This window comes from Callithrix jacchus, chromosome 22, assembly GCF_049354715.1.
Source record: "Callithrix jacchus isolate 240 chromosome 22, calJac240_pri, whole genome shotgun sequence".
Classification (NCBI taxonomy): Eukaryota; Metazoa; Chordata; class Mammalia; order Primates; family Cebidae; genus Callithrix; species Callithrix jacchus.
The window spans coordinates 1,726,841-1,753,607 of record NC_133523.1 but is presented as its reverse complement, the minus strand read 5'-3'; the positions used below and the strand labels follow the sequence as shown (position 1 = coordinate 1,753,607).

Here is a 26,767-nt window from a genome sequence, read left to right as displayed (position 1 = left end):
CCGCTACGGCCGCGGAGGCCCGGGTGGCGGCGCTGGCGAGGCTTCCGGAGACTGCAGGCAGGGCAGCCCTGGCCCTCCTTACTTCGTCCCGCGGCCGTCCGTCCCGGCCCAGGGATCCGCCAGCCGCTTCGGTCCCGCGGGAGCACGCGTTTCTGAGCAGGCGCGCTGCGGGCAACCCCTCCCGAGGTCCCTTGCGGCGGCGTCCCGGGGGCCTCCCGGGGGCCTCGGAGCAAGATGGCGGTGGCGGGGTCCGTGAGGCGCGGGCGGCGGCGACCGCGGCGCCAGTGAGGGGTCCCGGGGGCCCGGGCGGCTCCGGGCCGGGGCCCCGCCGCGGGACGGACCATGCTACGCTCCACTGGCTTCTTCCGGTCCATTGACTGCCCCTATTGGTCTGGGGCGCCCGGGGGGCCCTGCCGGCGGCCCTACTGCCACTTCCGGCACCGCGGGGCCCGGGTCCCCGGCGCGCCCGGTGATGGCGGAGCGGCGTCCCCCGCAGCAGGTAACGCCCGCCCGCCTGCCCGCCTTGGGGTCGGCTCCCCGGCCCGGGTGTGGACTCCACCTCCAGGCCCCGCTCGGGGTCCCCGTTCTCGGCCCAGCCCCCTCCCCACGCCCTCGCGGGCGACGGTTCCCCCAGCCGGGTCCGGGACCACCCACCCGGGGAGCCGCTGCAAAGCCTTCGTCTTCGCGCGTGTGCGATGTCGGCTGGGAGGGCGCGTCCCGGGCACCGGGCCTGGCACGGGGGTGGGGGGGGTCTCCGGAGACGGGCGCGGCCGGCACTGGGCAGACCCTGGACGCCCCCTGTCCCGGACTCGCGCCCGCCGCTCCCCGGGAGCCCAGGTGCTTGTGGCCGCCCTTGTTTATTTCCACGATCTGTCCTCGGGCCGCGCCTCCGCTCGTTGAGTTCCGGAGGGTCCGAGGAGCGTCTCGGGTGTGTGTCCAGCCGTGTGTCCGGCACGACGCGCAGGGAGGAAGTCGGGGTGTCCCTGGGGTGGGCGTTCGGTCGGGCAGCCGGCGTCGCGCTGGTTTCCAGCGTCATGGCGGCCTTTCGTGGAGGAGAAGTGGGGTTTGCATCGGAGGAAAAGGGGGACATCGCGGGGACAGGTGTGCAGTGTGACGTCATCCGGACTCCCCTGTGACCTGTGTCCCCCGAGAGTGGCTCTCCTCCCCCCTCCCCTGACTCCTTCCCTCCCAGATTCCCTCACCGGGCGAGGGTTTCAAGCGTTGTTTTTACTTTGCCCCCGAGACAGCCTCAGCCCCAGAACCTCTTCCTCCCAGAAGAGCAGCGTGTTCGCGAGGATTCAGGAACAGGCCTGTCTCCGGTTTTGCTAGAAAAGGTGGCACCTTTCAGATGTCCCCGGCGTGTGTGTGCAGCGGGACAGACGCAGGCGTTGGCTTGTGGGTTCTCCGCCCGCTCCCGGCATCTCTGCTGTGCCTGAGGCGGGCGATCGGAGCCGCCTGTGTTGTCGGCCTTGCCCTGGGACCTGCCGGCGGATGTGCCCGCAGATTCCTGAGCATGAGGTCGTGACTTCCTGGGAGCATGCAGCCGGCCTTGGCGGGGGCTGGGAGTTGAAGAAGGCGGTGCATGGGGGAGGCTCCTCGGAGGCTGTGACACCCGACTCATGTTGCTCATGATGCTCGTTCTCACCCTATTTTTGCAGGCGGGGTTTCTCTCATAGTCCAGGCTGGAGTGCAGTGGTGCGATCACAGCTCTGTTAGGCCTCGACCTTCTGGGCTCAACGGACCTCCTACCTGAACCTCCTCAGTAGCTGGGACTACAGGTGGCGTGTACCACCACAGCGGGCTGACTTTTGTATTCTTTTTGTGGGGATACGGTCTCGCTGTGTTGTCAGGGTTTGTCTGAAACTCCTGGCCTCAAGCAGCCCTCCTGCCTCGACCTCCCGAAGTGCTGGGTTACAGGTGTGAGCCACTGCACCCGGCACAAGTCAGGCTTTTGATAGTCTGTATCCGAAATGGCCTGTTCGTTTCCCAGAGGCTCATTTTTGAGGGTCCCTTTGGTGATGCAGTCCTCGTGTCTGCCCCACATTCCTCTGGGAAAATGCAGCTGCCTGCCTCCTACCGTGGAGTGTCTGCATCTTCCTTTGCTGCTGAGAAGGAGCTGCTTTTCCTGTGTCTGCTGCGGTGGAAGGGCTTCTTGTTACTGTCTGCAGAAGGACGCCTTCCCCTGAGAGAGGCAGGATCCAATCTCAGCTCAGTCTTCCTTGCTGGGAGCGTCTGTGACCCTGTTCCTCCTCCGAGATATGCCCATCACGCTGCCCTCTGAAGACCCCCAGGGGAAGTGCGTGTCTCATGCCTACTCCTCCAGATTTCCACATGCCCAGTTTTCTGGGTTTTGAAGAGGCTGGCATGATCTAACTTTTGCTATATCCTCTCAAGAGGATTCCAGGGTGGACAGGGCAGTGGCCTCCAGAGAGGAGGGGAGGCAGGAACGCTGGCTTCCCTTCCAGCATTGAGAGCGGACAGAGGTTCAGGTGAAGGCCCTCAGCTAGCCCTGAGCACCTGTGCGGGGTCCTGCTGTGTGCTGGGCACATGTTACATGGCGACCCTGTGAGCTCGGTGCTGTCAGTGGGGAAACTGACGCTTATCAAGGAACGTGTTTTGGCCACACCAACACCCACCCAGCCAGGGCAGGTGTGAAGCCTCCAGAGGGCGGCGGGACTGAGTCGGGGGCTCTCCTCCAGGTGGATTGCGACAGGAAAAGTGCAGGCTTCCCGGGGCCTGGGGGCCTGTCCATGTTTCTGCAGGTTTCTGGGCCCTTTACTTTTTAACGTAGTGTCCTTCCGGTCTGGGGTAAGGTTTGTTTGTTTTAGAAACACCAGAGAATGCAGAAAAGCCATAGAAATGTGGCTTCGTCCTTCTGAGTCAGCCCTGGGCAGACTCCTCCGGACCCCACGCCAGAGGCCCGGGCAGCTTGTGGGGCCTCCTCCAGACCCCACGCCAGAGGCCCGGGCTTGGTGTGCTTGAGCCACGGCTGGGACTATGCCTCACAAATGAGGGTGGATTCTGATTTTTTCGGGGACTTTTCCCAAGATTCCCTCACCTGACTTCTCAAGCACCTGGGGAGTTTGAAAACCTGGCTTTTGGGCACAGAGTCTGCTGCCAGGCGTGGGTCGTGGGAGTCGGGACACAGAGCGTGTGCCCGCGGCTGGTTTTGGTAATCCTGTTTTAGGATTCTTTGCTTAGGTTTTCATTAGAGCAGATCCGCACCCAGGAGTTGTCGAGAGATGTTTTGGTTGCCACTGGGGGTGCAGGCACAGAGGGCAAGGCCAGGGCAGCCCCACAGACAGACCCAGCCTGGGGTGGGCGGTGTGCGGCAGGTGGCCTGGCCAGTTTTTGTGTTTTCTTCTTGTTTCTGTTTTGCAACACAGTCTGGCACTGTCGCCCGGACCGGAGTGCGGTGGCGTGATCTCAGCCCCCTGCAACCTCCGCCTCCTGGATTCAAGCTATTCTCCTGCCTCAGCACCCCCACCCCAGTAGCTGGGATTACAGGCACCCACCACCACGCCTGGCTAATTTCTGTATTTTTAGTAGAGACGGGGTTTCACCATGTTGGCCAGGATGGTCTCAAACTCCTGACCTCAGGTGATCCACCTGCCTTGGCCTCCCAAAGTCCTGGGATTATAGGCGTGAGTCACCTCACAAAAACCAGGCCTGTTTTTGTGTTTTTAGGAGGGCCGGCTTAGCTGGTGGTCTGGCTGCAGGGAGAGGCAGAGGCCCTGAGAAGCAATCCCTACTCCTAGAGCCTGAGATAGGAGAGGCAGAGCAGCTCCCTGGGGTCAGGGTCAGCAGGGACAAGTGTGTCAGCTGGGAGGTGCTCTGGGACTCCTGTGGTACCTGAGCGCCCCCCCCGCCCCCGCCCAGAGCCCGCCGCAGCTTTACCGCCAGGGACTGCACACTTGAGGCACAGGTGCCACTGGCTGGCCTCTGTCCCTTCAGAGACCACAGCCCGGACTGAAGGCGTCTCGCTTCGTTTTGTGTTGTGCAGAGCTCGCTAGGAACGCCCAGGTCTACACCTGCTGGGCGTCGCCCCTCGAGCCTGTGGCTTCCTGAACCTCCCTCGCCTCGGTGAGCTCTTCCGCACAGTGGGGTCACTCCAAGTGCCAGCTGCCCTCTCTCCTGACGTCTGAGTGTAACGTGAAGCATCGTGTGAGCTGTGCCCTAGCAGGGCTTACCTCTGATAAGGAAATGCTGTCCTTTGCCCTCCTCCCGCCTCAGAATCCCCTCTGCAAAGCAGTCCCTAGAGAGCAGCAGGCAGGTTCGGGTGTGCACTGCGCGCTCGGGCCGTGGTTGCGCTGTCCCCGTGCAGTGGGTAGACCGCCGGTGTGATCTGCTGGGTATGATCTGCTGCAGAACAAAAAGAAAAAACCTGAAAAGGAGATGAGGTGGAAGGAGACACCCAGGGAGCTACTCCGGGCTGTTCCGGGGTCTCCGAGCCTCCCAGGGACCTCTCGTGTTGCCTTTCCTCCTCCTCTGCCAACAGCTGAGTCCTCGGGGACCCTTGGAGGAGCTGGCTGTTTAAGTCCCTTCCTTAGGCTCCCAGAGCTTTCTGGAAGGGCTGCAAGGACAGAGCGCTCTGCCCCGCGACAGGCTGTGTGCATGGAGCCTGAGCTGCTAGGCATGCCTCTGCCTCCTGCCTCAGGAAAGGAGTGGTGGGGGACTTGAGCAAGCTGGCTTAGCCTGGACACTCACCACCGAGCTTCACTGTTCTGGAAAACCAGGAGCTGGCCCTGCTGCCCTCCAGGGTCTTTCTGGGTCCATCTGGACCCAGCGTGTGTGGGGCCAGGCTGAGGGCACTGGGGAAGCAGAAGCGGAGCAGTGACAGACGTGGGGCAGGCCCGGCGCCAGGAGAGAGGGCAGCTGGCACTTGGAGTGGCCGTGGAGTGGGGACCACCCCCAAACACTGGAAGAAGTGGACTTTTGGGGAGTGGACAAGACGTGGGGAACCCCGCCCTTTGTGGTCTGCAGGCTGCGTGCCCTCTCCGAGGTCCTGGGCAGGTATTCTCAGAACAGCTGGAGGGATGAATGAGGAGGGCCGGGTCAGCCCACCTTGCCAGCCAGCACCCCGACCCCCAGCACCTGCACACAGGTCAGCAAGTGACAAAAACAGCCTGTGCTTGCAGTCACCTCCTTAGGCACCACGGCGACCATCCTTGGAACAGCTGTGAACCCTGCATGCCAGCTTCTCTGTTCAGCTTTTCTGTGGGCCCCCGGGATAGGCTGTGTGGCTCCTGGATGCTTTGAGGCCCCTGTGCCTGAGGGGAGCGCAGGGGCCCTGGAAACACCAGAGGGGAAATGTGCTCTGGGGACAGAAAAGGCTCTGGGATGAGAAGGGGCGGAGAGGAACACTCTCAACTTGCTTTGCGTGGACCATGAAGGTGGTCACAGCCAAGGGGGGCTCTTCGCAGGGGTGGAGGGGCAGGGAAGAAGGCCCCGAGGCCCCACCCTGTCACCTGGCGGCAGTCAGGCCCTGCCCGGACGTTTGTCCCCTTCTGGCTTTTTGTCAGTTTTTGTTTTTTTTGAGGGAGTTTTGCTCTTGTTGCCCAGGCTGCAGTGCAGTGGCACGATCTTGGCTCGCTGCAGCCTCCACTTTCCAGGTTCAAGCAGCTCTCCTTCCTCAGCCTCCTGAGTAGTTGGGATTACAGGCACTCCCACGCCCAGCTAAATTTTTGAAGTATTAGTAGAGATACCGTTTCCCCATGTGGGCCAGGCTGGCCTCAAACCCCTGGCCTCAGGCGAGAGGCCTGCTTTGCTCGGATTTTAAGTGTGAGCCACCAAGCCCAGCCTATACCCTTGTGTTTCTACAGAGGTTTTTTTGCAGGGAGACTGAGTCTCACTCTGTTGCTCAGGCCAGAGTGCAGTGGTGTGATCTCGGCTCACTGCAACCTCCACTTCCCAGATTCAAACAGTTCTCCTGCCTCAGCTTCCCAAGTAGCTAGGAATACAGGCATGCACCACCAGGCCAGGCTAATCTTTGTATTTTTTAGTGGAGATGGGCTTTCACCGTGTCGGCCAGGCTGGTCTTGAACTCCTGACGTCAAATGGTCTACCTGCCTTGGCCTCGGCCTCCCAAAGTGCTGGGAGTTACTGGCGTGAGCTACTGACCCGCCTGTTTCAACATAGTTTTAAAAGGCATCCAACCCCTGCCCTGGTTACCTGTCCCTGTTGCCCGGCCCCGTGCTGGAAGCCTTAGGACAGCAGCACTTTCTATCGTGGCATGTGGGGGCAGCCGCCCCGTGAGGTGAATAAATGCCCAGAGCACCCCAGAGGGTGGAGCTGGAGCTGGGGGTCCCGGGTCAGGAAGGGACTTTTTTCTTTTTCTCCCCTGGACCCTGCTGTGAGGCTCCTCCTGCTGGGCAGCCCTGGCACTGCACTGTCCAGGTGGGAGGGCGGTACTTCCAGCAGAGGGGAGGCTCTGATCTCAGCCCTGGGAGCCTGAAGAGTACCCTGGGTGGGGTGGGCCGGGCTGCAGGCACTGCCCAGCCTTCACAGCAAGCTCTGAGACCTGGGCGGAGTCTGGCATGGGGGTCGGGCAGAGCTGGGCCACCTTGGGTTTCCCGGAGGGTCTTGGAAGCTGCTGGGTGGTGGAGGTCCAGGCCTTCAGCACTGGCCAGACCCCTCCTGGAAGCCCTCTCCAGGGTACCCTGTTCCTGCCCCTTGTGGTCCAGGAGCTGTGGGGCCTCTGGGTGCAGAGCGCTGGTCCCTTTGCCTCTGAGCAGCAGGTTTCTATCTAGTGGGCTGTGTGTAGAGGGCCCCAGGAATGGGGCTGGAGGATGTCCGCCATGAGGGTGGGAGGGGGCCTCAGGAGCAGAGCCCCCAGAGTGGACGTATGGCCACCTGTGGGGAACTCAGGGTTACATAGGAGGTGCACTTCAGCGGTGCTTTCCGCCATACCCCTCTTCCCAGAGAAGCCCATTGTGGGGCGGGCACTCCCCTGGACACCACCAGCCCCCACCTTGCGCTTCGCAAAGGTCAGCCGGTGCGTCCTCTGGTGTTGTGTCTGTTATGGGAATGTCCTCTCCTCCACCTTCAAAGCCAAAGCCCATCCAGGTGACTCCCCCAGGGGCTAGGTGTGGGTAGTCCTGGCTTATCTGTCTTATTTCCCCTGCGGGCTAAGCCTTAGACGGGAGATGTCTGTTTCCTTCTGGGTTCCCTGCCTGGCCTGGGCAGGGCCCACCCCCTGGGTTGGAGCTGTGTTCCTGATGATGCCTTGTTACAGGATGAGGCCTGCGGGCCCACTGGACTGTCTCCCCGAAGAGGGGCTGGGCCTGCCGGGTTCTTTAGCACCACTGAGTCTCCCTGTCTGGGTGGGAGCTGCCTGGGGCTCCGTGTGGGGCTGGGAGCTGCTGGCCCTCACTGGCACTGGGTGCCCTCATCTGTGAAATGTGCTGATGTGGGCAGGGTGGTTTCGAGGACGGACTGGGGGAAGGCAGTGAGCTTGGACAGGTCTCGAGAGAACCTGCGGGAAGTTCGGGGTGGGGTCTTCGTGCTCCATGATCTTGTCATTTCGCTGTCTTCCGGTCTCCGCGTGTGGATTGAGTGTCGTGGGTGTGGGGCTGTGGGAGCAGAGAGGAGAGTGGGTGCCCAGGATGAGGGGTTTCTGGGTCAAGGGAAGGTTTGGGGCCAGGACATGGCCTTGGGCAGACATTGTTCCCAGACCTCACACCCAGACCCTGGAAGAAACACTGTTGTCCATGACATCCAGCCCATCCCAGGGCTGCAGGGCGCTGGTCTCCAGAGATGTGGCCAGGATGGGTGGTGTAGGGAGTGGGTTCTACTGAGGCTGGGGCAGATGGCCGCCCAGGCATGGTGGCCTCTTAGGACCACGATGGCTGGGTGTTGCCTCCCAGTCCTGGCCCCCGGGGTGAAGCAGACAGGAAGGGGGAGCGCCCAGGCCAGGCCTCTAGAGGGTAGCTTTTCCCTTCAGCCAGTTAACCGTGTTTCCCAGAAACAGATTCGCCTGCTTCCATCCACAGTAATTCCCGGCCGTGGGACAAGGCCTGGATGGGCCCCTCCCATCTGCAGCGTCGGCGTTTGTTTATATACTTACTTTCGGGTTTATTTATGTATGTTTCCCTGGCTGGAGTGCAGTGCTGCAATCTTGGCTCACTGCAGCCTCTACCTCCCAGGTTCAAGTGATTCTCCTGCCTCAGCCTCCCGAGTAGCTGGAATTACAGGCGCCTGCCACCACCTCGCTAATTATTATTATTATTTTGTATTTTTTAGTTGAGACAGGGTTTCACCATGTTGGCCACGGTGGTTTTGAACTCCTGACCTCAAGTTATCTGCCAACCTCAGCCTCCCAAAGTGCTAGGATTACAGGCGTGAGCCACTGCGCTCCGCAGAGAGTCAGACTTCAGATGTGTCCTCCGGGGCTCCCAGGGCACCCAGCAGCATGTAGATGCTCTCCCGGCACCTTTCCTGTCCTGACAGGTACCCAGGCCTGGCCCTGTGAGGTGGGATGGGAGGGGGCGCCGGGGAGGCAGCGTCGGGTGCCCCCTGTTCTGAGCTGCAGGCAGCCTCGGCCCAGCCCCTGGCAGATGTGTGAAACTTCAGCGCCCAGGCCGGGACGCTGCCTTCCAGCACCAGCGGGTCATGGGCTGCGGAGCCAAAAGCTCAGTGAGCAGAGGGAGGAGGCCTTGACCTTGGCCTTCTCAGGCCGCCTGGAGTGCCTGCTTGCTTTTTGGTGCAGCCTTTGCGGAGGGGAGGCAGCCTCTTCCTGGGACTGGAAAGTTCCTCTGCAGACTGTGCTGCTCCCAACTTCAGGCGCACCTGCTCTTTCCCAGCTGTCGGCTGAAGGCCGACAAGTACGGCCCCTCGCGGTGGCTCATGCCTGTGAACACGTTGGGAGGCCAAGTTGGGCAAATCACAAGGTCAGGAGTTCGAGACTAGCCTGGCCAACTTAGTGAAACCCATCTCTACTAAAAATACAAAAAAATTAGCGGGGTGTTGCGGTGGCTACCTGTAATCCAAGGTACTCTGGAGGCCAAGGCAGGAAAATTGCTTGAACCCGGGAGGTGGAGGCTGCAGTGAGCCAGGGTCGCGCCACGGCACTCCAGCCTGGGTGACTGTGAGACTCCGTCAAAAAAACAAAAAGGACAAGCAGTGCTTTGGGAGGCTGAGGCAGGAGGATCACTTGAGCCTGGAGGTTTGAGACCAGCCTGGGTATGATAGCAAGACCCCCGTCTCTGTAAAAAAGAAAAGAATTATGGGGATGTGGTGGTGCTCGCATGTGGTCCCAGCTGCTTTCCAGGCTAAGGTGGGAGGGTCGCTTGAGCTAGGGAGGTAAAGCTTCAGTGAGCTGTAATGGCGACACTGCACTCTGGCCTGGGCCACACCCATCTCAACAGAACAACAGAGCAAGCGCTCACACAGGCTCCCGTTAGAAAGACACGTCCGCTCCCCCAGATGGGGCCCTTGTCGCCTGTCCCTGTCCTTGCCTCCCTCTGCCGGGGGTGGGTCCTGGCTTCACTCCTGGGAGGCAGGCGCTATTCCTTCCAAGATCTCCCCACAGCATCTTCCTGGGGAAGTGGTCTCTCCTTTGAGAACCCAGCGTCTGCAGGTCTGCATTTCCTTCCTTTGGGAAGGGCTTGAGGGTGTCTGCTGGCCGGTGTGTGTATTGCCCACGGCTCTTGGCTCCCCTGGGCCAGGCTGATCTTGTGTCTTAAGAGCACCTGGGTCCAGGGAAAGGAGGTGGAAGCCCTGAGTGGAGTCCCTCATGCTCAGCCCCTCAGATGCCTCAGTTCCTGCCCTCCTGGGGCCCAGTCTTGCAGCTGCCCACCCCTTCCCGTTAGGCAGGCTCTCCCTCCCATCTGCATCCCTGTTAGCCCTAACTCGGGAGGGAGACCAGAGTGTCCTTGGCCCGGGCTTGCCCCTCCTCGGTCATTGTGCTGTGTCAACTCCCCCATGAGTCTGCAGCTCACTCCACAGGGGCCTTGACCTGGCCCCTCCACATCACTGGGTAGCCAGGACTTCTGGGGCTGGGGGAGGGCTGGCACTGGCTGTCCTATTCACCAGGAGGGTGGCAGGGGTGGCGTGCTCTGCAGCCCTCCCCCGGGTGGGGGCTGACACCCAGCCCCAGTTAGCAGGCACCCTGCTGGGAGCACCCTCCTGGCCTGGGGGCCATCCCTCCCCAGGCAGAGGAGCTGGCAGCCGCAGTTACTGATCCCAGTTGGGTGCCCTTGCTGACTCCCAGGGTCCTCGGCTGTGAGGCGATGGCAGAGTGGGTGCCTCTGTGCTTGCTGGGCATGTGGGGTGACGCTTCCTGGAAATGCCTCAGGTGTGGCCTGGCACAGGCCAAGAAGAGCCCGGTGGCCTCACCTGTGGCTTCCGTGTGACTCCCTGCCTGCCCTCACCTCGTGGCCCGGCACACACTCCACGGAGTTCCGGATGGCCCAGAACAGATGTGGGGGATCCTCCCTCCTGTCTAAATGAGGCTTCGTTTCATTTTATTTGTTTTAGAAACAGGATCTTGCTCTGTTGCCCAGGCTGGAGTGGAGCAGCGTGATCACGGCTCACTGAAGCCTTGACCTGCTGGGCTCAAGCAGTCCTCCCACCTTAGCCTCCCGAGTAGCTGGGGCCACAGGTGCGTGTCCCCATGCCCAGCTAATTTTTGTATGTTTTGTAGAGACAGGGTCTTGCCAAGTTGCCTAGGCTGGTTTTGATAGCAAGCAGTCTGCCCATCTTGGCCTCCCAAGGTGCTGGGATTACAGGCATGAGTCACCGAGCTCAGCCCTAAACGTAACTTTAAAAATGGGTCCAGCATTCACGTGATTTCAAGGGAAAGGCGGCAGCTGCCTGTGACAGCCCCTCTTCCACCTCTGTAGCTTCAGGGTCCCCGCCTCCCGCTGTCCCTGCAGGATTCCCTGGAACAAGAGGGGCCTTCCGCCTTTGCAGGGACGGGCAGCGGGCAGTGTGGTGCTCTTTCATCACTGAGGGAAGCAGCGTTCGTTCCCTGTGGGCCTTAAAGCAACACACACACTCTCAGCTCTGGGCTGAGAGTCCAAAATCGGCCTCACTGGGATGAAATCAAGCTGTATGCAGGGCTGGGCCCCCCGGACGCTCCAGGGGAGAATCCAGTTCCCGCCTTTACCGGCATCTGGACGCGCCTGCATCCCTGAGCTCAGGGCCCTTCCTCCCCCTTCCCAGCCTTAGTGTAGCCTCTGGATCTCTCTGGAGCTCACCCTTCCACCTCTGTCTTTAAAGGACCTGTGGGGACGCTGGCCCCGGGATAGCCCAAGGTGTCCACCCACCTCTAGGTCCTTCATTCAAGTCACACCTGCAGTCTCTCTGGCTGAGTGACTGGCCTGGCCACAGGTCGCAGGGGTTAGGAGGGGACCTGCCCACAGAGGCACTTGTTCTACTGGTGGGTGTGTCTCGGGGAGCAGCTTACAAACCCGCCAGTTCTGTCCCGTGCCTGCTGGGGTTCGAGGGGTGTGGGGGCCCTCAGGGACACCTCCAGCTCTATTGCTCTTCTCTGCGCCGTCCTCAGTGGAAGGTCTTGAGCCTGCCTCCTCTTGGCCATGTCCAGCCATTTGTCAGCACAGAGGTCTTAGCACCCTGTGGGGGTCAATCTCTAGGTGGGCCGGAGGGCATGCAGGTTTTGTGAGTGGGAGAAACGCACGCCTGATGCCGAACCTTCAGACAGAATGAAGTCGGCCGGCAGCGTGTTGGCTCGGGCGGGTTCCCACAGGGCCGCTGCTGTTGCCTTTGGCTTCGTGGTGTCATGGCCTGCTCCTTATCGGCCTGTGGGGATGCGTGTCAGCGTTCGAGTCCCTCTTGGCCGTCGGTGTTGGGTGCAGCATTAATGAAGGCGGGTTGCGTTTGCCGCCCCGGTGAGACGGCGGCGTGGTGTGGGCCCGGCCAGGCTTTGTTGCAGTCTTGGATCTCGTCGGGTTTGGGGAGTTGCTTTTCAAAGGCAAGAACCTGCGACACTCCTTGCCCCCTTCCTCCCCGGAGGGCTTGTGCCTCCCGTTTAACACCGGCTGACCTGCATTTAGGCTTCGGGGGCCTCCCCTGCGTTATGATTCCCTGCTGAGTCTGAGGGATGGTTGCAAAATCTCAGCCTGTTTATGGCCCCTCCGTGAGGGACAAGGGCGACTTCACCCCGGCTAGAGCCCCTTTTGCCATCTCAGGGGATAAGCTGTCTACAAGTTCTGGGGTGTCTTTGGAGCCATTTCCTGCCAACTCCAGGGCGTCAGACCTACTGATTTTCTTTAGAGATGTTACAGAATTATATTCAGTAGAGTTTTATGTTTTTAGAGTTGGGGTCGTGCTCTGTTGCCCCGACCAGAGTGCGGTGACACAGTCCTGGCTCAGTGCAGCCTGAAGCTCCTGGGCGCAAGTGACTCTCCCGCCTCAGCCTCCCCGGCAGCTGGGACTGCAGGTGTGCGACCCTGTGCTCAGCTCACTGTTGAAAACATTTATTTATTTTCCTTTGCTACCAGCTTAGCCCTTTGAAGGCTCAGCTAACTTTTAAGTATTTTTTTAAGAGATGGGATCCGGCCGGGCGCGGTGGCTCCCGCCTGTAATCCCAGCACTTTGGGAGGCTGAGGCGGGTGGATCACGAGGTCAGGAGATCGAGACCATCCTGGTCAACATGGTGAAACCCTGTCTCCACTAAAAATACAAAAATTAGCCGGGCGTGTTGGCGCGTGCCTGTAATCCCAGCTACTCGGGAGGCTGAGGCAGGAGAATTGCCTGAACCCAGGAGGCGGAGGTTGCGGTGAGCCGAGATCGCGCCATTGCACTCCAGCCTGGGTAACAAGAGCGAGACTCCGTCTCAAAAGAAAAAAAAGAGATGGGATCCATGTTGTCCAGGTTGGTCTTAAACTCCTGAGCTCACGCCGCCCTCCTGCCTGGGCCTCCTGAGGTGCTGCGGTTACCGGTGTGAACCACTGTGCCTGGCCGTGTTCAGTGGCTTTTCTGATGATAAACCTGTAGGTTTCTAGACTAAATAATCGAACTTAGTTTTTATTCCTTCACTGGAACATTGGGCTCCACTTGCTCCTGTTTTCTTTCTTTTTTTTTTTTGTGGAGACAGAGGTTCACTCTTGGTGCCCAGGCTGGAGTGCAATGGCGTGATCTCGGCTCACCGCAGCCTGCATCTTCTGGGTTCAAGCGATTCTCCTGCTTCAGCCTCCCGAGTAGCTGAAATTACAGGCATGTGCCACCACGCCCAGCTTATTTTTGTATTTTTAGTAGAGACGGGGTTTCTCCATGCTGGCCAGGCTGGTCTCAAACTCCTGATCTCAGGTGATCTACCCACCTCGGCCTCCCAGAGTGCTGGGATTACAGGTGTGAGCCACCGCACCTGGCCTGCTTGTGTTTTCTGTAACTCCTCCAGCCTGTCGCCACGTGGGCCTCCTGTGGTTCTGACTCCTGTGCCGTCATTGGTGGCACTGAGATTGCGAAGGTCTGCTAGAATACGCCCTGTTAATAACCACGTAAATAACGTGCGAGTCACATGTTCCCAGATGCCCCAGGAAGACAGTGCAGCCATGTGCTTCAAGCCAGGCTCCGCAGCTTGTGCCTGTAGTCCCAGCTATCTTGGAGGCTGAGACGGGAGGATTGCTTGAGCCTGGCAGTTCAAAGCCAGCCTGGGCAACATAGTGAGATCCCGCCTCTGCAACAGATTTTAAAATTTAAAAATGTATTTAAAGTAGGCCAGGTGCAGTGGATCACTTGAGGTCAGGAGTTCCAGACTGGCCAACATGGCGGCGAAACCGTCTCTACGAAAATTACGACAATTAGCTGGGCTTGGTTACTTGGGAGGCTGAGGCGGGAGGGTTGCTTGAACCCGGGAGACGGAGGCTACAGTGAGTTAAGGTTGCACTCCTGCCCTCTGGCTTGGGCGACACAGAGAGACTCTGTCTCAAAAAGAAAAAAAACAGTCTTCACAGTAGACTTACTGTCGATTTCACAGGGTGGTCCATGGACTGGGCATGTCTGTGTGCTTCCCGCCCGACCCAGCCATGGCCACTGCTGTGACCTCCGTTTCTGCAGGACAGGCACAGCCCAGTGAATGTTCCTATAGGCAGGAAAGCCTGTGGGACAGAGCCCCGAGCTCACCCCCGCCAGGCGCACGGTACACGGCTGGCACATTGCTGGCGGGTGGGGCTGTGTTGGCTGAGGAAGGGCTCTTCTGTGTCCACTGTCAGGCTGTGGTTGCCGGCCCAGCCCGCCCCTGCCTCAGTCCAGCGCCTTGGACGCCAGGAGCTCCACACCCGCCTGCCCCAGGTGTCCCAGCCTGTTGAGTGTCTGCCCACCACGGTCACTGTATGCATTCCGTGAGCCATGTGAGGATGCCTCCAGAACCCGTGGAGCTGTGTGTCACACACTCCAGGCCCGCCCGGGGCCTGAGCTGGTGACATGGCCTGTACCAAGCTGCGCACCCTAGAGCCTTGGCGGCACCAGCGTGCAGAGGGTTTCGGAGGCAGGTCTCTTCCCTTCCCTGAAGTTTGAGGCCGAGGCCACCCCCACGCGGGGGGCTCGTCTCCTGCAGGCTGGTCACAGCTGTGCTCTCTCTTCCCTCCAGGGCTGGGTTACGACCCCTATAACCCCGAGCTGCCCAAGCCCCCGACGCAGACGGAGAATGGCACCCTCGGCTTGGGGGAGGATCCGCGGCCTGACGTGCTGGAGCTGGAGCTGGTCAACCAGGCCATCGAGGCCGTGCGCAGTGAGGTGGAGCTGGAGCAGCGGCGCTACCGGGAGCTGCTGGAGACAGCCCGTGAGCACCGCGCCACCGAGGCCCCCGCCCTGGCACCCTGCAGCCCTGATGCCGGCCCCACCGTGGGTCTGGATGACGACGCCTTCCCCCTGGCCTTCCACTACAGCCCCGGCAGCCACAGCCTGTTAAGCCCCAATGCCAGCTACCAGCCCACTCCACTGGCCCCCCCTGCCGAGCCAGGCAGCAAGTACTCGCTGGCGTCCTTGGACAGGGGTCAGGGCAGAGGCAGAGGGGGCAGCGGTGCCCTGGAGTATGTCCCCAAGGCCGTGAGCCAGCCCCGGCGGCACAGCCGCCCCATTCCCAGCAGCAAATACGTGATAGACAACTCCCGGCCACCCACAGACCTGGAGTACGACCCGCTTTCCAACTTCTCCGCCCGGCACCTCAGCAGGGCCAGCTCCCGGGACGAGCGTGCCGCCAAGCGGCCCCGGGGACCCCGCGGCAGCGAGCCCTACACGCCTGCCCCCAAGAAGCCCTGCGACCCTTTTGGCAGTTGTGATGCAAGGTTCTCAGACTCGGAAGATGAGGCTGCCACGGCCCCCGGTGACGAGCCCGCCACGGCCAGCACTCCCAAAGCCGGGGCTGACCCTGAGAGCAAGGCCTCCGGGCAGCCGCCCTCCAAAGAGAGCCTGGAGGCTGAGGGGGGCAGCCTGCGTGAGACCAGGGAGACCGCCGTGCAGTGCGATGTGGGGGACCTCCAGCCGGCCCCACCCAAGCCCAGCTCCCCAGCCCAGGCCTCGCAGGATGGGGGCCGCCCCAAGGAGGGGAAATCCAAGAGGAAGAAAAGCGGAGCCCCACCTGCCCCCAGCTGTAAAGACGGTGCCCAGAGGAAGGACAAGACCAAGGACAAGTGTGGAGGGCGGGGGGAGAGGCCCCACGTGGACAAGAAGGGCCCGCAGGCCAGCAGCCCCCGGCGCAAGGCAGAGCGGCTGGAGGGGACCAAGAAGAAGCCATCTTCGGCCACTCTCGTGGCCAGCTCAGGGAAAGGGAGGCCTGACCGGCCAGCTCGGCAACCAAGCCCCGCAAGTGGGGACTCGCAGCCGGCGGCCAGCAGAGCTCCACCTGGCGCCCCCCAGCTCCCCGGCAGGAAGGGCGCCAAGGCCCCTTCAGGGAAGCTGGTGGAGCGCAAAGCCCGCTCGCTGGACGAGGGTGCCTCCCAGGACGCCCCCAAGCTGAAGAGGCGGGCCCTGAGCCACGCTGACCTCTTTGGGGACGAGAGTGAGGACGAGGCCACAGGGCCGGGGGGACCGAGCGTGCCAAGCGTGTGGCCCCCCACCCTCCCCGGCCTCAGTTCGGACTCCGACTCTGACTCGGATTCCAGCCTGGGCTTCCCGGAGGCACAAGGGCCGCCCAAGCGGCTCAAGGCCTCCCCGCCCCCCTCCCCCGCAAGGTCCTCCTCCTCCTCCTCCTCCTCCAGCACAGGGGCGGCTGTGGACTACTCGGCCCTGGAGAAGGAGGTGGATTTTGACTCTGACCCCATGGAGGAGTGCCTGCGGATCTTCAACGAGTCCACCAGCGTCAAAACGGAGAACAAAGGCCGGCTGGCCCGGCAGGTGAGGCTCGGGTGCTCGGCCTGGGCTCCGGGTCGGTAACAGCTGAGGGCCTGGTGAGGGACACTCCGTTCCTCCAGGGGGTTCAGAGGTGTGGGGTGGAGGCGGCTCCTCGGTGCTGGTCCCTTAGCCAGTTTCAATCTAAGGGGCCCTGGAGCCCCCGAGCCCCCCAGCAGTCCTACTGCCCCTCACCCACCCAGAGCGGTCACTGGCCTCTGGCCACCAGCCAGGTTCCTGTGGCGTCGTGCACACAGACTGTTCCCATGGACTGGCAGGGGGGCAGGGGCATATTGGCACACCCACCCACCCACCTCAGGCACCCGCTTCTAGCCCCTCTTCCTCCCCTCCTCTCCCCATCTCTTCTCCCCCGACCTGTCTTTTTTCCAGCCCCTCTGTTTCCTCCCCTCACCCCCCTCCTCATCTTCTCCTGCCCCTCTATCCTCTCCTCACTCCTTGGCTTCCTCCCTCCAGTCCCCCCAGCCTGGGGAGCTCTTGCTCTCCCGGGCCCCTCATCCCCTCCTGCCCCTCTATCCTCCCCTCCCTCCTGGCTTCCTCTGGGGCCCGTCCCTGCACCCCTGGGTCTCCTGGCCCTGCGCCTTCACATTGGCCACCAGGGGGCGCTCGCCCCACACGGACCGAGTCTGAGCCGTCAGCCCACAGCAGCTGGTGCGGCCTGTGCTGGCCTCAGTTTCCCAGTGCGCTTTCATTCACTCTGGGGCCCTGGGTTCTCCACGCCGGTGCCCACGCTGGTGCCCTGGGCGCACAGGAGGGGTAGCCTTGGGGGCCTGCAGAACGTGTGACCCCTACCCCACCTCCCCAACTGCCCCACACAAAGCCCAGGGACTGGTTGCCCTGAGTGGATGGCAGGGAGGTGTGAGGTGTGAGCACCCTCCTGCCAGCAGCCGCTGTCCTTGGGTCTGGACTGTTCTGTTTCCCACTTGCTGGGGACGGTTTGAGGTTGGGCGGTATCGGTGTTGGCAGGGAGGGCGGACTGGTGCTGAGGGATGGACACATGTCTTAGCCCCCCAAGGAAGAGAAGAGTGAGGAGAAGGGGCTTTCGGGTCTGACCACTCTGTTCCCCGGACAGAAGAAGAGGATCTCCCACCTCTCCAAGCAAGGCCAGGAGGTGAGGTCTGCAGAGGCCGGCAGGAAGCTTTTTTTTTTTGAAGATGGGGCGGTGTGGGGGAAGTGTTGCTTTGTGGGACAACCCCGGCTGTTCTTCCCACTCCTGAGTGATCCTCCTCCCACCTCAGCCTCCCAGTGCTGGGATTGCAGGTGCCCGCCACCACACGTGGCTAGTTTTTGTATTTTTGGTAGAGATGGGGCTTCACCATGTTGGCCAGGCTGGTCTTGCACTCCTGACCTTGTGATCCGCCTGCCTCGGCCTCCCAAAGTGCTGGGATTACAGGCGTGAGTTGCCACGCCCCGCCCCGCCCGCCCATCCCTTCTTGAAATGAGTTATTCATTCATGAGCCTCCGATTTCTCTGGGACGTTGTCCTGTGAATTTGATGCTTTTCGGAAAGTGGCATTGGCTTTCCCATTCATTCTCCCACCCAAGCCTCACGTGAATGTGACGCTGACATTTGCCTGGTTGTAGCGGAACTCCTGGGGCTGTGACTGGGCCCTTTTCTGACTGACGTCTTACACTCCTTAGTGCCGCAGACTCTGTGGTTCAGGCACGCTCGGACACGTTAGTATCAGTTTATTGTGGTGCAGAAAAGTTTGAAACCCACGCACAGTTCCGTCACAGTGCACGTTCTCCGTGGGCTTTTTGAAGACCCCTCATATTTGACACTGCCTGAGTCCCAGAGAGAACTGGCACCTGCCCACTCCCTGCTGGATGATGATTGTCCATAGTACGGAGCCCCAGGGTGACCGCCCGCGGAGAGCCACAGACTTCCTGCTGCGCCGTGTGCGGCCTGGGCCTGGGCCCCTTGTCCAGCTCTGAGCCCCAGTTCCCTCCTCTAGCCCGGAGACAGCAGGCTCGTCAGGCCCCTGTGCAGGAGCTGTGAGGTAGTGAAGGAAAAGCAGAGTCTGGCTCCGAGGCCAGCAGCCAGGAGTCCAGCTGATCCAGTCACCAGAGCCTCCCTAGAGGAAGGGCTTTGGGAAAGATGAGGGTTAGTGGGATTGGATTGGAGTGCCAGTCTAATTGTGTAGTCCCACCCACCATGCCTTATCAGAGCTGAGGACACAGCCTGGGCACCTGGAGACACTGGGAGTGGGGGGGCCGGGAGCCACATGGCATTGAGGCCACTGCCCTGTGCTGCTTCCCCCCAGGGAGGCCAGCAGCTCAGAAGGTGGCCAGGCAGGTGGTGCCCCTGGCTTCCGAGCTCCTTTCCCCGCCCCACGCCTTCCCCGGGGCCACCTGCCCCAGGTACCCAGGTGTGCTGCCAGGCCTCAGTATTTGTGGTGACACAGGCAGAGCCCCCGAGGAGGAGTCCCGCGGTGCCCCCGACCCGGCCCCCGACAGCGCAGGAGGTGTGCTACCTGCGGACGCAGCAGGCACAGAGGGCATCGGTGAGCCTGCTGCAGGCCGCCCCTAGGCTGGAGAAGCCGTCTTCCGTCCACATCTCCGCCCCCGGTGAGAAGAGGAGGATCGCTCACGTCCCCAATCCCCTCTTGGCTACGGGTGAGTCCCAGCCCAGGAGGCCTGTGCTGGGGAGCCGTGGGCATGTGGGCAGGAGAGGTGGCACTCTGAGGTCTCAGCTCACCTGAACCACGTGGCACACGCTCACAGGGTGACCTTCGGCCCCCTCCTTGGGGCTCTCTGTGAAATGGGGCCTGTTGAGCATTACAGGGTGCCTGGCCCAGCACCTTCCTGCCCTGACTTGGCCCCGGGGTCACTGGGGGTCCAGCCTGGTGGGGACTGGCCTGAACCAGGCCCCGGGCTTGAGCCTGTGCTGCCAGGGAGTCAGGAGCCATGTCAGGGTAGTGTGGCTTTCTACCTGGCTTACGAGTGTGGGGGCGTGACCTCAGATTGAAATGAGCACCCACTGTGCAGCGGCAGGGCTGTGTTACCTCCACTCCTAGGGGCATCCCCGCCGGGTCTTGTGGAAAGTCGGGCCAGGCCTTAGTGGCCAGTGGACAGGACCCTTCATGGCGGCTGTCCTGCCTTCTGCATCTTCACCTCAGTGGTATCTGCAGAGTGAGGAAATGTCCCTGGAGGCAGGCCACAGATGAGGGTCCCCCACAAAGCGCCTAACAATGCAGGATCTGGTCTGGGGGCTGGGAATGGCCCCCTGCGTGTCTTGCAAGTTCCCTTGGAGGGCATGGCTGCTGTGCAGGGAGCAGCTTGGTGGTTTGGAGCCCCTGCCTCCCTGGCACTGGCCAGAAGGCTGGAGGGCCAGCCCCCCGAGTCCCCTGCAGACCCCACGGGTCCCACGGCCCTCCTGTGCTGGACGCGGGCTGAGGCCCTCGTTAGAGCTCTCCAGGCATGTCCGACCTCCCTTCCCCAGGCCCCTCACGGCTGAGACGTCAGCTGCAGGGAAAGGAGCTCATGAGTTGCGCTGATCCCAGCACCACACTCGGTTCCCGTCTGTCTCACACTCACGGTTATCCCGTTGCTGATGTGTGGTGGGTGCTGAGCTGTCGCAGTACCCACAGGGCTTGCAGCCTGAAGGGAGTCTGGTCCCAAGCGCTGCCAGTGCTGCAGGGCAGGCTCAGCTGGCCTGGGAGGACTCTTATGGCCGCCTGCGCTCGCCCAGGGTGTGGCCGAGGGAGCCTGGAGGGTCTTTGTCGGGACTTCCTGAAGAGCAAACCTTCCACTGTGAGAGGTGTGGTCCTCCTGGGCAGCCTGTGGCAGGACCAGCAGACTCAGCCTGCCTCACGAGCACCCTTCTGGGGCCAGATGGGGTTCGAGGGATGTCACTCTGAGACTAGGGCCAGATGTCCCCACCCACAGTTCTCCTCCCTGGGTTGGCACCGAATCCCCGGTCCAGAAGCCCCTGTGCCACACAGACGCACATGCCCAGACTGCAGCTGCCCACCTGGCCAGCCCCCGGAAACAGCCTGGCCTCTTCCCTCTGGGTGGAGGGTTTGGTTTGTGACCTCATTAAAGGGCCAGGCAGAACACAGAGGCCCAGGGAAGGGCAGGCCGCTGGTCACAATGAGCAGGTGGGGGACCCTCCTGTCCTCTGGGAGTCAGGGCCCTTCTCTGAGACATCGATGCCTCGGGCTTGGGGTTGGAACATGTGGCAGAGGCCTGGACCGCCCCACCGGCGACGTGTGTCCCCGGCCTTGATGTACTTGCCTGAAGGCAGCTAGAGCCTAATGCCGTTGCGCAGCGCCAGCCCCAGCCCCAGCGCCAGCCCCAGCCCCAGCCCCAGCGCCAGCCCCAGCCCCAGCGCCAGCCCCAGCGCCAGCCCCAGCCCCAGCCCCAGCGCCACGCCCCTGCCCGGCCCCCTGTGCGTGGAGATGCACATGCTGTTGGCACTGAGTGGCCGCGGCTGCCTGGTGCTCCATCATGCGGTGACGGGTGGCCGCTCGCCCTGTGCCCACACCCCCTGTGCCCCGCCAGCCCCCACAGGTCCCAAGAGGACCCTCTCGGCCAGCGGCAGCCAACCCTCCAACGGCCCCGAGCCTGGTGGCCAGCCGCTGAAGACGCGCACGTTGTCGGGGATGGCGTCCAAGACCACCACCACCATCACCCCTAAGCGAATCGCCCACAGTCCATCCTTACAGGTAGCCCCTTCCATCCCAGCCAGAACCACCACCCCCGAGGCCAGCCTCACGGTGGCCCAGCCCCTCCTGGCCCCACCCGGGCCTTGCCCCTGCCCTGTGGACCTGTGCACCCCATACTACAGCACAGCCTTCACCCTCCCCTCCTGCCACCCTGTGGGTTTTGTCTCGTTTTGCCTTTTTATTTGTTTGTTTGTTTGTTTGTTTTGAGAGGCAGAATCTCTGTCGCCCATGCTGGAGTGCAGTGGCACAGTCACAGGTCACTGCAGCCTCGACCTCCTGGGCTCAAGCGATCCTTCCACCTTACCCTCCCGAGTAGCTGGGCCCACAAGCTGCTGCTGCCACACCCAGCTAATCATTTTTTTATTTTGTAGACAGGGTTTTGCTACATTGCCCAGACTGATCTCGAACTGGCCTCAACTGATCCTCCTGACTCAGCCTCCCAAAGTGCTAGGATTATAGGCATGGTGGCCTTCTTTTGTTTTTAATTAATAGACTATGTTTTTCAGGCAATTTTAGATTTCTAGGAAAACTGAGCAGGAAAGTATGGCAGTTCCCGTGTGGCCCCTGCCCCCGTGTGGCCCCTGCCCGCAGTCTCCCCTACTGCCCTCGTCCGGCCTTGGTGTGTGTCCCTCCTGGAACCCAGGCCGATCTGTCGCAGCGCACCTCACTATTGCCTCCAGCCGTGGTCACGGCCGTGTCGCGTCTGCGTTCCCCGAGGGAGGCCCTCACCCACGACTGCTTCTGCCTTCCCTCTAGAGTTTAAAGAAACCCATTATCCCCAAAGAATTTGGGGGCAAAGTCCCCACCGTCATCCGCCAGCGCTATCTCAACCTGTTCATCGAGGAGTGTCTCAAGTTCTGTACATCCAACCAGGAGGCCATAGAGAAGGTGGGGTCCCCGAGTTTCTGTCTGGCCAGCTGGGGGGGGCACTGGGGGGTCCAGGCAGGCCCTCAGACATCCCCCATCGGCGTCAGCCGCGGCTGCGACCCGGAGCTGCCTGGGAGAGATGCGGGTCCCTGGGTCCCATGGCGACCCTACCGCTGCTCCTGGTACGGGCAGGCACGGGCTCAGCTGGCACTGCGTCTCCGCAGGCGCTGAACGAGGAGAAGGTGGCCTATGATCGCAGCCCCAGCAAGGGCATCTATCTGAATGTGGCCGTGAACACGCTTAAGAAGCTCAGGGGCCTGGCCCCCAGCGCCGTGTCCAGCCTCAGCAGTGAGTCCCAACACCTGGGGAGGGGAGGCTCGGGGCGCTCTTGGGCTGGCAGCTGGGCTGGGACAATCTCAGACAAAAGGAACCCGTGGGTGCTGCGGGGCCTGCTCCTGGGCTCCCGGGCTCCCAGGCTTCTGTCTCGGACGGGCCTGGCCCTGGTGTCCTTGTCAGCCGCCCTCCTTTGCCAAGCTGGGCCTCCGCGCCGAGGGGCAGCCTGCTAATGGAGCCGCGGCAGCCTCTTCAAAGCAGGAGGCCCAGGGCCGGGGGCACAGTGCATTAAGCTCTGGGGAGGAAGAAAGCGGAGACGTGGGCGTTTCATTCCAGCCTCTCAAGGGTGCATTAAGGGGGCCCCGCCCCCGTCCCCGCCTCCATTAGTGCTCTGAGGGGCCCTGGGTTGACTTTGCAGGCTGCAGGCTGGGTGGCCTGTGAAGGCTGAGAGCTCTCGAAAGCCATTTTACATCTGGAGTGCTGTTCTCCCGGCCCTTCCCCCTTCGCTTGAGCGGGTGGGGTGAAAGCTTCAGATGCGGGGCCTCTGTGCAGCTCAGGGGCCTACAGAGCTGGGGGCAGTCCTGCGTTCCTCTGCCCAGCCTGCGTCTGCCTCTCCTGTTGGGGTTAGGATGGAGCCCGGGGAGCTGAGGCGGAGCTCTGAGGAGGGCAGGGTGGGTGAGAGCGGGTAGGATCTGAGCCTGCTAGTTCACCCTCCTCCTGCCCACCTTGCAGAAACCAGTGGCCGCAGGGTTGTGTCCCACGAGGTGGTGTTGGGGGGCAGGTTGGCCGCCAAGACCAGCTTCTCGCTCAGCCGCCCAAGCAGCCCCCGGGTGGAGGACCTGAAAGGTGAGGCCAGCTTCGCCCCTGCTCTGCCACACGGTGCCTTGTGGGCCACTGCTGGCCCGGCTACCTTTTCTGGTGGTGTCCACCGTCATGTGGGCCGTCCTGGTCAGGGGCTGAGCACCATGCCTATCCGCAGGGGCCGCACTATACAGCCGCCTCAAGGAGTACCTGCTCACCCAGGACCAGCTCAAGGAGAATGGCTACCCTTTCCCACACCCAGAGCGGCCCGGGGGCGCCGTCATCTTCACAGCCGAGGAGAAGAGGCCCAAGGACTGTGAGTCGCTGGCCTGTATCAGCTTAGGCGGGCGGGTGCAGGACGTGGGCAAGGCCAGGCTCTGGGACACCAGCGCAATCCTCAGCTTCCACCCGGGTCCCCACCCACAGCTTCCTGCAGGACCTGCTGCCGCTGTGGCACCGAGTACCTCGTGTCCTCCTCGGGCCGCTGTGTCCGTGATGAGGAGTGTTACTACCACTGGGGACGGCTGCGCCGGAGCCGGGGTAAGGCTTAACCCAGACCCGCCCCCATTCACCCCAGGCCCCCAGAACCGGGGTAAGCCTTAACCCGGACCCGCCCCCGTCCACTCGAGGCCCCCAGAACCGGGGTAAGGCTTAACCCGGACCCGCCCCCGTCCACCCGAGGCCCCCAGAACCGGGGTAAGGCTTAACCCGGACCCGCCCCCGTCCACCCGAGGCCCCTGGAACCTGGGTAGGGCCTTATTCTGCCGTCCTCTGCCCCACCCGAGGCCCCTGGGCTGCACTGTTGAGGGCAGAGCCCGGCCTGGCCCTGGCCTCGTTTTCTCTCCACTTGTTCTTTATAAAAAGTAAGACACGAGCCTTCCCATGACAACGTTCACATACCCCCACCTGAAAAGCCTTGTGCCCCTGCCTCCCTGCGCCCTTGGTCTGTGGAAATGTGGAGGCTGCTGGCCCTGTGAGTAGAGGGTTCGTCCCACCCTTGGCCTGCCAGTTCCATTCAATCCCCCAGGCGGCCACGCTCAGGGCACACAAGCCAGCCTGGCACAGTCCTGCGGTGGCCCCTAAAGCCATCGCCTTGGGGGCATCTGGGGGATCCTGTTGGAGGCGGCACTGCCCAAGAGGCCTCGGCAGAGCCCACTGGCTCCCGGGATCCGGGCTGGGCATCCTGGCTGCCAGACTGGCCTGGGCCTGATCTGTTTCCAGCTCTGCCAAGAGGCTGAGGCCGCCTGCCCTGAGTCCCCACTCCCTAGTAGTGCTCAGCAGGTGTGGGCAGTCAGTGCTCCCAGGGCTGCAGGGCGGGCCTGGCTGGACCCTGACCGTGTGTCCGTGTCCCCTGCAGTGGCCGGAGGCTGGGAGGCCCAGTACATGTGCTGCTCGGCTGCCGCCGGCTCTGTCGGCTGCCAGGTTGCCAAGGTGAGCCCTGGCGTCTTGGCGCCTGTTCTCCACAGACTTCCGCCTCCCCTTCAGTGATCACGGGACACAACAGACCCGAGGGGCAGCATTTCCTGTGTCAACCAGAGAGCGCAGCACTTTAGACCCCAGGCCCTGTCGCTGGCCACTTCTGTCCTGGGAAGCCGCCCTCCTGTGTCTTCTTGGCAAGCCCTTTTCCCCACCTGCTCACCAGGGTCCGAGGAAGTGAACGGGCTTGATGGATGGATAGGATCATCCCAAAGGGCTCAGAGATGTGCCACCACCACCACCCCGCCCCCACTGTGCCCCGAAGCCGCCCTCATCTGCCTTCTCCACCCCCAGCAACACGTGCAGGACGGCCGGAAGGAGCGCCTCGAGGGCTTCGTGAAGACCTTTGAGAAAGAACTCTCCGGCGATGCCCACCCGGGGATCTACGCCCTGGACTGCGAGATGGTGAGGCTGTTCTCTGCCCAGCCTCAGGTTTAAGGTCGGGGAGGAGCTGGCCTGGCTCAGAGGGCTTCTCCCACAGCACCGGCACTCACAGCCCCTGCCCTGGCCCAGTGCCCCATCCTTCCCGGTACCTTGAAGCCCACTGGGCTGTGGGCCCAGCTCTGCATGTGAACGGGAGGCAGGAGGGCTTGGGGACGGGGTTGCTGAAGCCACACCTCACCCTGCGTCTCCCAGACGCCCCACAGAGTCTCTGGCCACAGTGTCCATGTCTGCAGGTGGGAGCCATGCCTCTGCTTTGCTGGGCTCTGCAGACCCCAAGCAGGGCAAGGGAGGGGAGGAGGGAGGCTGGTGCCCGGAGTGCGTCTGAGGCTGGTCCCTTGCCCGCAGTCCTACACGACGTACGGGCTGGAGCTGACGCGCGTCACGGTGGTGGACACGGATGTGCACGTGGTTTACGACACCTTCGTGAAGCCGGACAACGCGATTGTGGACTACAACACCAGGTGTGGCCCGCGCCCCCGTGCCCCCCCCCACCAGGACCCCTCCTCGAAGCCCACCAGCCTGCGCTTCCAGGCTGAGCCCTGGCGCCCTCCTGCCCGCTCCCGCAGGTTTTCGGGCGTGACGGAGGCTGACCTCGCCGACACGAGTGTCACGCTGCGCGACGTCCAGGCCGTCCTGCTGAGCATGTTCAGCGCCGACACCATCCTCATCGGACACAGCCTGGAGAGCGACCTCCTGGCCCTGAAGGTGCCCTGCCGGCCTGGGCCCTTGGCTTCTCCAGGAGGGGCAGCTGCAGGCCTGACGTGCGCTGACCTCTGCCGCTGCCCGCAGGTCATCCACAGCACCGTGGTGGACACGTCCGTGCTCTTCCCCCACCGCCTGGGCCTCCCCTACAAGCGGTCCCTGCGGAACCTCATGGCCGACTACCTCAGACAGATCATCCAGGACAACGGTGAGTGCCGGTGCCTGGCCTTCGGGCTGTCCCCACACAGGGGCTGGGTGCTCACTGCGTCTGCCCCGCAGTGGACGGGCACAGCTCCAGCGAGGATGCCGGCGCCTGCATGCACCTGGTGATCTGGAAGGTCCGAGAAGACGCCAAGAGCAAGCGATGACGCCCGCCCGCCTCCGCCCGCCTCCCGCCCCTCTCCTGCCCCTCTCCTGCCGCCCGGCCGGTCCTTAGCCCCAGGCCTCTTCCAAACAGTGCAATAAATCTCCGTAACCCGTCCACCTGGCGAGGCAGCCCAGAGCAGTGGGACAAGCCGGTGGCCGGAGAACGCCTTGCCCAGCCCCGCCCAGCCCAGCCCACGTCCTGCCGCAGCCCCTCGCACCCCTCGCTGCCCTCTGCCTCCCACACCTCTGGCGTCTCTATAAACTGCTGCTGACAGACACCAGGACCGAGCCCCTCCTGCCCCTCCTGCCCCCCCGCCAGGCCCTCGCTCCCTCCCAGTGGTGGCCGGCACCTCTGCTCCTCCCTCGGGGCGTTTGTTTGAGACGGTCTTTTTTATTTTGTATTGTTATTTTTATTATTTTTATTTAAACCTGACGACTTGCACAGCCCTTTCCCACCGGGAAGAGTGGGCCTGCTGCCTTCCCACCTCGGGGGTGGGGACGGGACAGACCCCAGCAGCGGCCAGGGCCACACTCAGCCCGATGTGGGCTGGACCTGCCTCCGGGCTCCAGGGGCTGGCCTGCCTTTGGGGCGGCCGGCTTCCACCACTAGCCGCCCCACCCTTGCACTCCGTGACCTCTGAGAACCCAGCCAGCCCCTCATTAACCCCAGGGCCTGCCGTCCACGGAGCCCGCCGGCCTCCGGCCACTGTCTTCCCACCGGGGCCCCATCTTCCTTCACAGGCTCTCTGGACCTCCTTTCCCTCACCTCCAGCAGGGACAGAATAAAAGTTTGTATGGATTTTA

The 26,767-nt window shown here is 62.4% G+C and overlaps 1 protein-coding gene and 1 long non-coding RNA gene across 4 annotated transcripts; one reads left to right on the top strand and one right to left on the bottom strand.

Annotated features, from left to right (window-relative positions):
- Nucleotides 1-217: 217 nt before the first annotated feature.
- On the top strand, nucleotides 218-26,767 carry REXO1 (RNA exonuclease 1 homolog). Of its 2 annotated transcripts, none has more exons than XR_013531219.1 (16): nucleotides 218-499; nucleotides 14,552-16,296; nucleotides 17,315-17,419; nucleotides 18,713-18,923; nucleotides 20,811-20,974; nucleotides 21,731-21,862; nucleotides 22,066-22,189; nucleotides 22,907-23,020; nucleotides 23,154-23,291; nucleotides 23,402-23,515; nucleotides 24,333-24,406; nucleotides 24,618-24,856; nucleotides 25,241-25,356; nucleotides 25,462-25,600; nucleotides 25,685-25,805; nucleotides 25,877-26,767. XR_013531219.1 is itself a non-coding variant. In XM_054250111.2 (16 exons), the coding sequence occupies exons 1-16, from the start codon at nucleotides 343-345 to the stop codon at nucleotides 25,963-25,965; spliced, it is 3,654 nt and encodes a 1,217-aa protein (XP_054106086.1). In that variant the 5' UTR covers nucleotides 218-342; the 3' UTR covers nucleotides 25,966-26,767. The 2 variants fall into 2 exon arrangements, 1 of the variants encoding a protein (XP_054106086.1); XM_054250111.2 differs by having other exon boundaries at nucleotides 24,746-24,856.
- Nucleotides 18,257-19,984, bottom strand: LOC128930512 (uncharacterized). 2 transcript variants are annotated; one of them, XR_008478644.2, is made up of 3 exons: nucleotides 19,845-19,984; nucleotides 19,313-19,432; nucleotides 18,257-18,394 (listed from the first exon to the last, which is right to left on the bottom strand). It is a non-coding gene; the product is annotated as an uncharacterized LOC128930512 (long non-coding RNA). The 2 variants fall into 2 exon arrangements; XR_013531220.1 differs by lacking the exon at nucleotides 18,257-18,394 and adding an exon at nucleotides 18,926-19,061.

Excerpts from the sequence above, each read along its gene's own strand:
- REXO1 (XM_054250111.2), top strand. The coding sequence starts at position 343 with ATGCTACGCTCCACTGGCTTCTTCCGGTCCATTGACTGCCCCTATTGG. Across the intron at positions 500-14,551 it reads AGCGGCGTCCCCCGCAGCAG|GGCTGGGTTACGACCCCTAT; the intron begins GTAACGCCCGCC and ends TCTTCCCTCCAG. Across the intron at positions 18,924-20,810 it reads CAATCCCCTCTTGGCTACGG|CCCCCACAGGTCCCAAGAGG; the intron begins GTGAGTCCCAGC and ends GTGCCCCGCCAG.